Consider the following 12,855-nt stretch of genomic DNA (forward strand, 5'->3'; position numbering starts at 1 on the left):
CCAGTCTTATTCCGTAGATAGGGAATTGTTAGAATTAAAAAAGGGAACCGGGAGTTATTGGTATATGTGAACGCGTTTCAACGATTAGTGGCAGAAACACAGTGGCCCGAGGATAAACAAGCAGCCATCTTTCACCATGGTCTTAGGGATGAGTTGAAGGACGTAATAGCCCAAATAGACCCTCAACCCCGATCCTGCACCGATCTCATTAACCTCGCTAGACGGTTGGATCATCGTCTCTCAGAAAGAAGGGGGGACAGAAAGAAATATGACCGTCCTTTTGTGAGGAGCGATAAACCACGCGTGTCGGTGGGGTGATCTGGAACAGTAACGGAGCCTATGGAAATAGGGTCAGTGAGGGCGGCCCTTACACATGACGAAAGGGAACAGAGGAGAAAGCAAGGCTTATGTATGTATTGTGGCAAGAAAGGGCATTACGTAAAGGACTGTTTGGCAAAACCCAAAGCTAGAGAAGGAGGGTTTGCGCGGGCTACTTCACAGATAGCACCAAAGGCGGAAAACTAATAGGCCCAGGGATTGGGGGAGGAAATGCCAAGGGCCAGTATGAAATTCCTTCTGTGATAGGCGAGAAAAAACATTTTTTTGTGAGTCTGCATTTACGTCTCCAAGGAAAAAAGGTAGAAGTAACTGCCCTTTTGGATTCCGGTGCAACAGGCATCTTTATGGATGACGACGTAGTGCAGAAATGAGAGATTCCAAAGGTAGCTAAAGAACATTTGGAAACCGTCCTGACCATAGACGGTAGGAATCTGCTTTCAGGACCCATAGGATTTGGTACCCCCTCCCTTGAGGTCAGCTGTGGGGAAACCCATCTCGAATGGTTAACCTTTAATATCATTAAGACGCCCTTGTATGGGGTGATCCTAGGATTACCATGGTTAATGAAACATAACCCTACCATAAATTGGGCAGATCACAGCATAGTCTTTGATTCCCCGTTCTGTGACCACAGCTGTCGTCCGGAACAAAGACCTGTAGAAAGATCATTGGGAAAGGAGTACATGATAGCCACAGCGGCAGAAAAGGATGTGGTGTTACCTGAAATATACGGAGACTATGTAGATGTCTTTAATGAAAGACAGGCGAACCTGCTTCCTCCACATCGCCCATATGATTGTCAGATAGATCTGGTCCCGGGAGCGGTGGTGCCATGTGGAAGGATATATGCCCTGTCAGAAAAAGAAAATGAGCATTTGCGAGACTATCTGGAGGAATACCAAAAGAATGGGTTTATTAGGCCATCCAAATCCCCAGCCGCATCACCCCTTTTTTTCATACCAAAGGCAAATGGAGAGCTACGAACGTGTATTGACTTTCGCGCCTTGAATAAAGTAACCATCAAGAATAGCTACCCGCTTCCACTGATATCGGTCCTACTGGACCAGGTAAAGAAGGCCGTAGTATACACCAAACTTGATCTCCGAGGTGCTTACCACCTCGTTCGTATGAGAAGGGGCGACGAATGGAAAACGGCCTTTCGCACCCGATACGGCTTATTTGAGTATCAAATAATGCCGTTCGGACTTTGCAATGCGCCTGCCGCATTTCAGTACTTTCTGAATGAGGTGTTGCGGGAGTATTTAGACAGGTTCGCAATAGTGTACATAGATGACATTCTAATATACTCAGAAGACGTCAACCAGCATAAACAACATGTAGGGAAGGTATTAGAGGCATTGAGAGCCAATGCGCTATACTGTAAACTCAGTAAATGTGAGTTTCACGTAGACCAGGTTGAATTCTTGGGGGTGATGTTGTCAGCACACGGGCAAACCATGGCAGAAAGAAAGATCAAGGCAGTGCAGAAGTGGCCTACCCCTACAAACGTTAAGGATGTACAATCCTTTCTAGGATTTGCCAACTTTTACAGACGGTTTATCTTCCACTTTTCTGATATAGTGGCCCCGATCACTCAGCTACTCCGGAAAAAGATCAAATTCATCTGGACTCCTGAAGCCCAACAGGCATTTGTACAGCTACGAGAGGCATTCACAACGGCCCCCGTTCTGGCACACCCAGATCCTGAAAGGCCATACTTGGTGGAAGCCGATGCCTCCGAAGTGGCCATCGGGGCGGTCTTATCTCAGAGAGATCCCGAGAACGGCCTTTTGCATCCCATTGCTTTCATGTCCCGAAAGCTAACCGGATCCGAAATCAATTACACCATAGCGGAAAAAGAGCTGCTCGCCATACGGGACGCCTTCAAAGAATGGCGGCACTATTTAATGGGGGCCAAACATACCACTACAGTGTATTCCGATCACCGGAATTTGCAATATATGACCTCAGCTCGCCTCCTATCCCCCCGACAACTCAGGTGGATGTTGTTCTTCGAGGAATTTCGGTTTGTGCTCACCTACAGACCTGGGAGTGCGAACAAAAAAGCGGATGCTCTTTCAAGACAAGAAAGCACACCCGCACCTACGGAACCAATAGCAAGATCCATTATACAGCCAGAGCAAGCAATCTGTGTGGTGAAATCCGAGCAATTCCTCACTAAGGTAAAAACTGAGATGGAGAGGCCAAGATGGAAAAGATGGTTATCGGACCACCCGGATTGGAAGGTCCGTGAAGGCCTCCCTATGAAGGGGAAACAGTTATTCATACCTACCCCAAGCTTAAGACAAGAAGCTCTACAATGGTGTCATGCTTCCCCCACCTCGGGACACAACGGAAGAGAAAAGACACAAGAAAGACTCCAAAGACAATTCTGGTGGCCATCAATGGCCAGTGATGTGCAATCACTGATACAGACATGTCTTGTATGCATGCAAACCAAACCCGATCGTGGTAAACCCTACGGGCTGCTTCGACCACTACCAACCCCTGATACGCCTTGGGAACACATATCGTTGGACTTCATCGTGGGAATGCCGAAAGATCAAGGGTGTACCACAATCATGGTGGTGATCGATAGTTTAACAAAGTTGGGCCACTTTATTGCATGCCCTCGGCTACCCACTGCTGGTCAAGTAGCCCAACTATTGCTCACGCATATAGTACGACTACATGGCCTTCCAAAGACGATAGTCACAGACAGAGGCACCCAATTCACGTCTGATATTGATTCAAACATGTCTACTAGCTTCCATCCCCAGACGGATGGACAGACGAAGAGGCTAAACCAAACCCTGAAACAATATTTAAGATCTTACGTCCACGGTGCTACCGAAGCTTGGGTTGAGTGGTTATGGCTCGCCGAAATCGCCTACAATAGTGCACAAAATAGCACCACAAAATATGCCCCGTTTTTTGTCACTTACGGCTTTCACCCTCGGTTCCTACCCTTCATTCTACCCAGAGAAGCCACAAAGGTACCAGAAGTACAAACAAGGGTAAAACGGATCCAAAGAATTCTCAAAGACACTCAAAGCAACGTTCAGAACGCAAAACCGCATACAAAAGACAAGCCGATAAACACCGAAGACCGTAACCATTGTACAAGGAAGGTGAGGTGGTATAGTTATCCACCAAAAACATACGCTTTCGGCGCTACAGTATCTTCAACCCTCGCTACATAGGTCCTTTTAAGATCCTTAAAATCATCAACCCGGTAGCAGTGAAACTAGCATTACCTAATCACATGCGCATGCATCCGGTTTTCCACGTCTCCTTGTTGAAGCCAGCTCACACTCCCGTACCCCGACACCCAAAACCCATCTTGATAGACAACGAACCAGAATATGAAGTCCGTGCAGTGATGGACTCCAAGAAGAGAGGGAGGAAGGTGTGGTACTTAATATCCTGGAAAGGATACGGCCCGGAGGAAGACTCCTGGGAACTCGCGGAAGCAGTCCACGCTCCGCGTCTCGTGCGAAGGTTTCATTTGCTGCATCCGGATAAGCCGAAACCCTGACAACGTCCCTCGGGGGAGGGATGTACTGTTACGAGCCGTCCCGTGGGTTCGTTGTCAGGATCGAACGGTGACCTTTCTGAAGAATAACTACATCACCCAGAGGTCTGTGCGGTGCACCTGGGACGTGCCTACGCATTTCCGGCACGTGATGACGTTTCCCGAGGCGCGCGGTGGTGAAGAAGGGAGCAGACGCGCTAGGCTGTGTCGGATATTCCTAACGGTTCCTGAGGTGCAGTGAGGCCAGGCGAGAGGCGGTCACGGTTGGGTAAGGGTGCTCATGCACCGTGAAGTTTGCTCGTGGAATTCTAACGTTGTTTCTCGTTCGTGCCTTTACTTCAGACACGCGATCCTGCCTCAGGATTGGAAATTACCAAGCTGTCATTCCATGCAGAGTGCGAGTATGTTTAAGGAATCTACTTGTGTGCAGCGTGTATGAGAGCGAGAGAGTGAGAGAATTTGCGCCGTGAGGGAAACGGCTTCATTCAGTAAAAGCGAGAAAGAGAATACGCGCCGTGAGGGAAACGACTATATTCAGTAAATAACGATTGTATAACTAAATCCCGCTAAATTCTGAGAAATAAGAGTTGTGAGGCGGAAACGAACTCTGGTACAAGGAGGAGCACTGAGTGCCGAAGCCGGGGTGCGAACCGGTAACTAAGTGCATTGACATTCCATGGGCGAAGCCGTGTTGAGAAACGGTGGAGGTTAGGGAATATCAGAGAGTGAATTAAGAAAGACTTTCATGGATATAAAAATCTTTTGGTAAAATTGGCAGGTTCATTGTTGGGAAATATAAACTATGGTAATTAACCAATCTGCAGAAAACCCCATGAACCACTGCACTGTTCAGGACATTCTATTAATTCCTGGTTATTTTCTTTTACAGGTACTATAGCTTCCTCCAGGCATTTCACATGTGACATATGTACTGTATAGAATACGCATAGATATCGGGTATAACCGTGTGCTTTACTTGTTGCAGGTCTCCCTCCCCGCTAACCCCATCCTTTCCTTCCCTCACTTGATCCGCTCTATCTCTTGTGCTATTATAGCTATCAGAGATGAAACGATCAAGGGGTGGAACCCTTTTGAGCAACGAACCAATCCTGAAGAGGTCCAAGGATTCCACTCGAAGCTATCGGAGCTGACACCCCCCCACCCCCTAAGTGCTGTCATCCAGGTCCTAGACCCTTGGGCGGACTCAGAGTGTCCTTGCTCAACTGAAAGTTTCACATGATTTGACGCAAGGCCTCACTTTACGGCACCTCGCAGCTCCTGATCGGTGGCTTCACAGGATTAGACGCAGAATGGCCCAGGACAATGCATGGCCACGCATCGCAGCACTGCACAGCCTCTGATCTGCGTCTTTACTGGATCTGATGCAGGATGATGCAAGGACCTTACGCTGCGCAGCTCCAACTCAACTGACCCAACGCAGGGTGATGTAGAGCCTCACATCACAGTATCATGCAGCCCGCACCATGGACAAAAGATACAACTTCCAGCAGGGCGAACCTGGTGTCTGGCCCATGCTCCATCGCGGCCGCTCGAAACCTGTGACTTTGTCCTGGTCCAGCGCATCCAGATACCGGCTGTTGGTGCTTTGCTCCTTTTCGGACTATTTGTACCTTAAACTTTAAAAACTCATAACTCCGACTCTATTGATTAGATTTTTGGCTTTCTGGTGTCATTCTATTTATTAAAATATCTTCTAGTTTTCTAAAATTGGTTTGGGATTGACCTTATGTTGTGTTTTTACTTCATTGCTGTTTGAGAGCTGCATAAATACACATTGCATCTAAGCTAAGCATCAGCCTGACTGCTTTTTTGCCAAGCTACAAGAGGGTTAAGCACAAGTTTATTTAGTGACTTTTGAAGTTTACCCTGACAAAGATGCGACCATTTTTAGGTCTCGCTTACGCAGCGCACATGTGCTGCACAGGAGGGGACCTCTTGGAATCGATCATCTTTTTTGGCCTAAAACGTGCCCGCTTTGCATTGCTTTCTATTGCAACGCATGCACCTTTTTTGCGTTTCCCTTGTGGGAGCGAGCTTTGCTGAAATTTTTTTGTAATTTTCTTGCAAACAGATGGTGCCCCTGCTCGCTCCTGCAAGGGAAATGCTGTGCGTGTCTTGTCCTTAGTACTCTTTAACTTTCGCGGCCGTGGGGCCGCGCTGGTCTTTCAGCGCTTGTTTAGATTGGGCACAGGGACGTGATCTGCACACTTGTGCACCCCACCGTCACGTAGTTTCTTTGTGCAGTGAATGTTTACGAGGCATCGCATCGCAGACAGTGTAGAGTTTGTATAATTAGTGTCCGTTCATGAACGGGTAACTTGCTGTCAAACATCCTCTCATGTTTTCACACATGGTGTGGCGTTTGGGCTGCATCCTCTGCCCTGCACAGTTTTCCGGCACTGCCCTAGCACAGTGCACCTTGAAGTTTGGGCAGGCAGCGCCTCGACAGTGGCTGTTCCTGAGGGCTCCCTCTGTCCACGGAACCCCCAGATTTCAGAGGAGCCACGCAGGCTGGGGGATGGGCAGGTCCCAGTCTGGAGATACTATCTCGCTGCTCGGATCACAAACCAGGGACTCTGGTAACAACAAAATCCCAATTTGTATCTATACGAAGTCCCTTATTTCTATCGCTGCTCACACAGGAGATGGCACACCTTCGTATGTGAACACATCTACTGCCCTGTTGAACGCACGTGCACTTCTGCCGTGTTTGCTTTTCACCCTTGACGTGAGCTCCCCTCCCCCACCGCTCAAGCCGCCACAACCCCAGCCTGCTCCTGCAATTACATTCCCCCCTCTTGACACCAATGATCAGTGTGGCAGGGTAAAGCGTGCTATCGTTATCGGTTTCTTTATTTCCACATGTATTAAACTGGTGCTTGCATACTTGCTGATAGGTGTGTGTTTTTTTGTGCTCTCTAGCCACATACTATGAAAAAGCAGTATTCTCAAAAACAATATTCTCATCTGAAACTATTTTCACTGCAGTACAGGTACATGCAGCTACTTCAGGTTCATTTATAAATCCTATGCCCTTTTAAACCCCAAGTGCTGGTCATATGCATAGCTTTTGGCTTATTTAATCTTGAGTGGCAGCAAATAGAGACACTCAGAGTGCGTAATGTCTATATTTTCCAAATGCAGACCGGAAAACACATTTTCGGCCTGCAGTAATCAGCATATTATTATTAAAATCGATAATCCATAGTGTCATTACAAAAGGTGAACACAAACACACAAAATATGCCCTATTACACAATACAAATGTATCTTTTCATGGTAGTGAGCCCTTACATGTGCATCCTAAAATTCCTTCATTTGTCACCGCCACCACCACCACGGTGCAAGTTGGAAACAATACATCAGTACATTTTGCAAACAAATGTACAGCTCTGATTGGAATATCCTTGGCGGCGTAAAAGGCATGAGAACTTAACCATACATGTGAAGAACATATTATAATGTGACTTTAAAAACATTGACTTCATAGTAATTAGTCTTAGACGAAATTCCAGAAAGTCATCTAACAACTCTTAACCCACTCCGCAATTAACACAGGTCTAGTAGTGAAAAAGGTAGTGTCTATAGTCATTACATATTTGAATACTCAGGGCAACTTCTTCAGAGGTGTTAGGTAGGGTATATGGGGGGGGGAGGGGGGCAAGAATAAGGCTTAAACCGGTCCCCCGGGAAGAATTATAGTCCCACTCCTTGCTTCAAGTGGGCAGGTACTATCTAGCACTGAGTACCTGCACTTCGATTACCTGTACTCTTCAGCAGCAGTCCGAAACTTTCAACTGGAGCGTACTTATGTAGTAAAGAGGTACTCTGGGATAGTGCGTATCCGCGTCTATATTTCCACTTCAAGCACTGATTATACTTAAAACTCTGTGCGTCCATACCATTTTTACAATCTTTATAGAATTAGTTGAGAACATATTCTCGAGTCCAAAGTCCATCAAGCTCATAACCACAGAGTTACTTTGTTAGCACCAAAGTAAATTTCTATGATTATTTGTGGCAATCATCTTCCACATTAAAGAACGAATCAACGCCGTTCCATTATTCCCAGCCTTACGTAGATAATGTGAGCAGAGTAAAGTGAACTCCTTACACAATTTGCCAAGTGAAATCTTACCAAACTCTAGTGCCATGTTCTCTGTGGGAGTGCTCTGGTGTAGGTTAAAAAGGTTCTCTAAGTAAAACGCCTCCAATTTGTCAAATTCCTCATTGTTAGGTCGAGCATTCGAGACCTCTTGTATATGCTTTAGTATACACTTATATACTTTAGTTTATACTTATGTGTATGTACTTTGTGGGCTCTGGAGATCACCCCTAGGACTCGTCTGCTTCCGCTTAGGGGCTTTTTTTTCTTTTCAACTGCCTCTATTTAACTGTCTTGATGAAAAACAACCAGCAGAGGTCAGTAAAATACCAGAACTGCTTTCTGCTGAGGGACTTTCCTTTTTAAAAAAAAAATATTTCTGGCAACTGCCTCCATTTAACTTTCTTGATAGAAAACGACCAGCAGAGGTCAGTAAAATACCAGCATCACTTTAGCATTCTCTAGTTTCCAGTCCTAGAAATTGTCTTCCAAGAGCACCCATAGACAATAATATTTTTTCAAATCTTGTGTTTTCACTGATATGATCACTGAAGGCCGTGATTTTATATTAAAAACAGAGCTTTGAACTATACCATTTCCCACTAAAAGGCAATATTTCTCTCCATGCATTCCCATACCAGGCGTGGCACGCAGTTTGGTGCTTATTTTCCCTCCATGTTAAAGAACAGTGGATGTTTCAGCGCCCAGGCCAATGTGCTGCATAGCTCAATACATATAAGTTCCCAAAGGCAAAACCATTTGCACTGCTAATGCTTGTTTTAAGTGGGTTCTCAACCCCTTCAAAGGATTAAAAGTTTTTCTTAACGTTAGTAATTACTGGAATATAACATGCAAAACAAATGTGTGAGCTTTTGTTAATTTCTTAGGGTGAAGCAACCAGTTAAATAGTTCAGAGGCCGCAAACAAGGCATTTCTGGTCATGCACAAACGCCAAACACAACAGCCCGTGTTCCCAGATATGGACGGCTCTTGCTGGGCGTTGGGCTGCAAGAGAGCAGCGGTGGAGGTAGAAATTAAAAGCAGGCTGGTTCCTACCTGGGTAAACCCCCGCGGGGCTGACACATCCTAAGATTAGCTGCGGGCTCTGCACAGGCAGAGAGGTGTGTCAGTCCTGCTCTCCCTGCGCACAGGTTGCTACCTCGGCTCGTGCCCGGCGCAGGCTCTGGAACCATGAACAGCTGCGTGTCAGTCGCTGCCCTGTCGCGCGCTGCTGTTTACTTCTTCGCGCGTTTGTGATTTCGGTGCTTCTGCGCAGCGTTCCGACGAGGAACCACCTCACAGTACGTCGAATTTGTTAAAGGCAACGGGAATATGCGTCGCTAAATCGTCTAGCTTTTGGTGCATCCTTATTTCAATGGGATGGATTATACGTGCTACTTCGAAGAACTTAACCATTTGCTTGAAGACTGTGTGCGCGAGCCTCCCCGCACCCAGGCCTGCCACGCGCCTCGAGGTAAGCTGGTCTGTCGAGATTTAACGCTCTTTTCTGATTGTTGGAAACCGCACCTGCAGTGTTTTGCATTGTATTGCGTTAACGCTAAATGTATATAGTGCTTACTTGAGGTGTTGAAGCGCTTTACAGAAGTTAGCACCCTACTCCAGAACGTAAGGTTAGTAGTTGCTGCAGTGTTATTATTTATTGCTGGTTATTTGGGTTAGCCGGGTTCTCTCAAGGAAACCACTCAATACATTCACTCCAGTTGCTTTGTGGGAGATTACATTAGTAGCTGGTGGATGGGATTGCTGGTGTGAGTTCCTGCAGATGGTTGCTGGGATGAACAGGTAGGCCACAGGAGGTATGGGTTCAAAGTGGAGGTGAGGTGTGGCAGTATACAGAAGTACAATCATGGAAAGTAAGGCAGACCGGAGTAGGAGTTCGCCTACTGGCAGAAGGTAAGGCATGCCGAGGATGGAGGCTAGGGCGAGGGTCATGCCACAGAAAGATAGGAGACAGCACAATCACTAGTTTGAATTCAAGGTCAACTTTCTATGGAGGGCTTTAGGAATATAGTGGGGGAGGATTTTTGGGGTAACTTGCAAAATGAGGTTATCATACTGTAGGGAGCACAAATAGTTAATGGAAACTGTACTGAGTAATTTTTTTATACATAGCATGCATTTGGTTATGCATAGTTATCAGTTTACCATCATGTATTTTTGGGGCAAGTCACAAAAGTGTTAATAAGTACATAAGTAGTACTACAGGAGTACTCTTTTATGTACTCTCACATGTCTGGGGAATGGTCCCGAACCGTCCAACTCCTAATTTGTAAAACAGCAAAGAGGGAGCAGTCCTTTCTATTATTCTATATTAATCTATATTTCCGGAATATTCACATTTTATTTCCATTTAACATGTTTGAGTGCCAAGTCACAAGACATTTAAGAGTACTTAAAAGAGTACTACAAGATTGCTACTTTATGTACTCCAAGGATGGTTTTGTGAGTACACATGTCCATGTCCTGTGTTGTGCGAAGCCTGTGTCAGCACTTCTTCACAGGAGTTTGATGTAGACCACAATTTAATACAATCCTCCGTTCGTGTTTCACTAAGAGTACTATGGCACAATGTGGAGTTGTCAGTATTGCTTGTACACACAAATCACTGCTCAGAAAAGATGTGTGTGTGTCTGCCAACGTAGCCAGTCCTTGTCAACAGCTCAGGTGCATTAGCCATGAATTTACTTTGGCGTGCATTCTCATGCAATGCATTTTTTTAAGAAGTTATAAATATAACATTGCACAAGTGCAGTACAGGCCAGCACTGCCGTTTGCAATGAAAAATCAATGCAAAACATTTGCCATAAACGTCCAGTGCACACCCTCACATTTTGCAGCAATCCGTGCAAGTGTCAGTGTTGCACTAGTTGGTGTAAATGTTTTGTTTTCTTGGCAAATGTCAGTCGGAACACATGGCAGTAATTGCACTGTCCTGGTGGTGGATCAGTGTCCATGTTTAATTCTGATTGCACACCCCCCTGGAGTATTATCTTTGACAGTTTTAAACTCTGTAAATTGGCCAAAGATATTTCCACATGTCCTAGTGTTTGAACAATGAGTGGGTATGAGTGATAAAACCGTATTCTTTTCTCTCTGTTTCGTCCAAAGGTGTTTTGCTTTGTTCCCTGCTTTGTTGTTTTCTTTGATAAATCAAGTGGGCAGGGTTGCCCCCAGATACCCAGGACCACTATCATGTTTCGTAAACAGCTGAGTTTGTGTTCGTTTCATCGTGTGCTCCTTGCCTCCGTGCAAATCGTCGTTGATGATGGGGCCACATCTGGGCACTGAGTGCAGAATGAGCCCCCATTCCCCAGTGAACGGCTCTAATTGCTATGTGAAGAGTTGTCTGTCACCTGTTCCAGCAAGCTCCTGGAGGTGTGCAGAGAGGCGCTGCCAAATGTCCCCACGTCCCCAGGCTTAGCTAGTTAAGGGTTTCTGAGCTTCTAGACTCCCCTTTGGGGTGTTCCTGGTTTAATAAAAGAGAACTGTTCTGGAACTAGAGTGGATTACAACGCTATATGGTTCTAAATTACAAAAATATATATTTAAAGGACAATTTTCGGTCATAACAAACAATGTGTTCCATCTCCATAATGAAAATGCATTATACAGAAAGTAGTATCACGTGGCAATGAAAGAAAAACACAGAGAAAAAGTTCAATAGTTTTTTTTAAAATCCACACTCGTCCTCCCTCGCCCATTATTCACACCGAGATATGATTGGGAAACATGATTTAAAATAGTCAACAACAATAGAAAAAAAACAGAGTGATGCTGGAACATAAAAACAAAATCAGAACATAACCAGTATTGTGCTACACCAGAAGGTGAAAGCCTTGCCCAGGCTCTGTTCTGACTCGTATTTAATTTTTCTGGGTTCACCCTGACCTGGTTCCGCACTGCTTAATTTCTGGCAGAGTTCTTGATCCCTTTTGTTCTGTTCGACTGCTAGCATTTCTGCCTTCCACAAAATATTTATTTTTGCCAGGTCGTTCGTTTTATTGCAAGTAGGTGCTTTATCGTTAATGTTTTAGGCGTGTATTGTCAGGGGCGTAGCTTGGTCAGTAAGATTGGGGGGTGTAACTTTCAGATATTCCAACAATTACGCTGGCATTTTTTGTTAAAATGCATTGTAGGATAAGTAGGGTGGATGAGGAGCAATTGAAGGGGGGAGGAATGCGGATTGGTAAGGGCACTAGGTGAGAGAAAACGCAATATTTTGTCAAATAAGCAAAATTTTTGAAGAATTTCTAAACGGGGAGAGAGAGAGTGTGTGTGTGTGTTTTTCTCTGTGTGTATGTAAGAATTCCTGGTGAAATCCAACATACACCTCATCATGCCCGACTGAAAGCACCTGTACCCAACTATTTATCAAAATATACATTTATTAGAGAGGTGTAACTCCCTAACCCCCCAGAAGCTACGCCCCTGTGGATTGTGTTGTATAAACTGTTGTTGGAAGCACCTGTGTTGTGTATTTTGAGGGAAATATTATGTCGTGATAATACGTGAGTGGGTGAGTATGAATGTTTATGTGTGTCTTCCGTGTTAGCACTGAGTCTGTAGGTGTATTTTATTGTTTAAATGTATAACATGCGTACTTACCCTTTCTTGTAAGGAGTAGGGTATTCCCCTTACCGGGCCGAAGAGAGGAGTCTGAGAGAAGCAATTCAGAGGTTAAATTTAGGATTTCTTTAACAGCAGGCTAAGCTTCTATTGGGATCCAGTTAAGTGGGTAGAATATGGAAAGTTGTTTTACTTGGGGTTCGATAGACAAATGGTGAGCGATGTGCTGGTGGTCTCTCGTGGGCTTGTTTCTTAAAGAATAAACACA

General features: G+C 45.3%; 1 protein-coding gene across 1 annotated transcript in view; it reads left to right on the plus strand.

Annotated features, from left to right (window-relative positions):
* The first annotated feature begins 9,118 nt into the window (after positions 1 to 9,118).
* The window catches only part of LOC146829386 (A-kinase anchor protein 17B-like), a 616,345-nt gene continuing 612,608 nt past the window's right edge, over positions 9,119 to 12,855 (plus strand). The window contains exon 1 of the mRNA XM_085608051.1: positions 9,119 to 9,474. Within this exon, the coding sequence (XP_085464177.1) occupies positions 9,381 to 9,474 (94 nt within the window). The 5' untranslated portion in view covers positions 9,119 to 9,380. The remainder of the gene's footprint in view (positions 9,475 to 12,855) is intronic.

Source organism: Triturus cristatus, chromosome 5_2 (assembly GCF_964204655.1).
Source record: "Triturus cristatus chromosome 5_2, aTriCri1.1, whole genome shotgun sequence".
Lineage (NCBI taxonomy): Eukaryota > Metazoa > Chordata > Amphibia > Caudata > Salamandridae > Triturus > Triturus cristatus.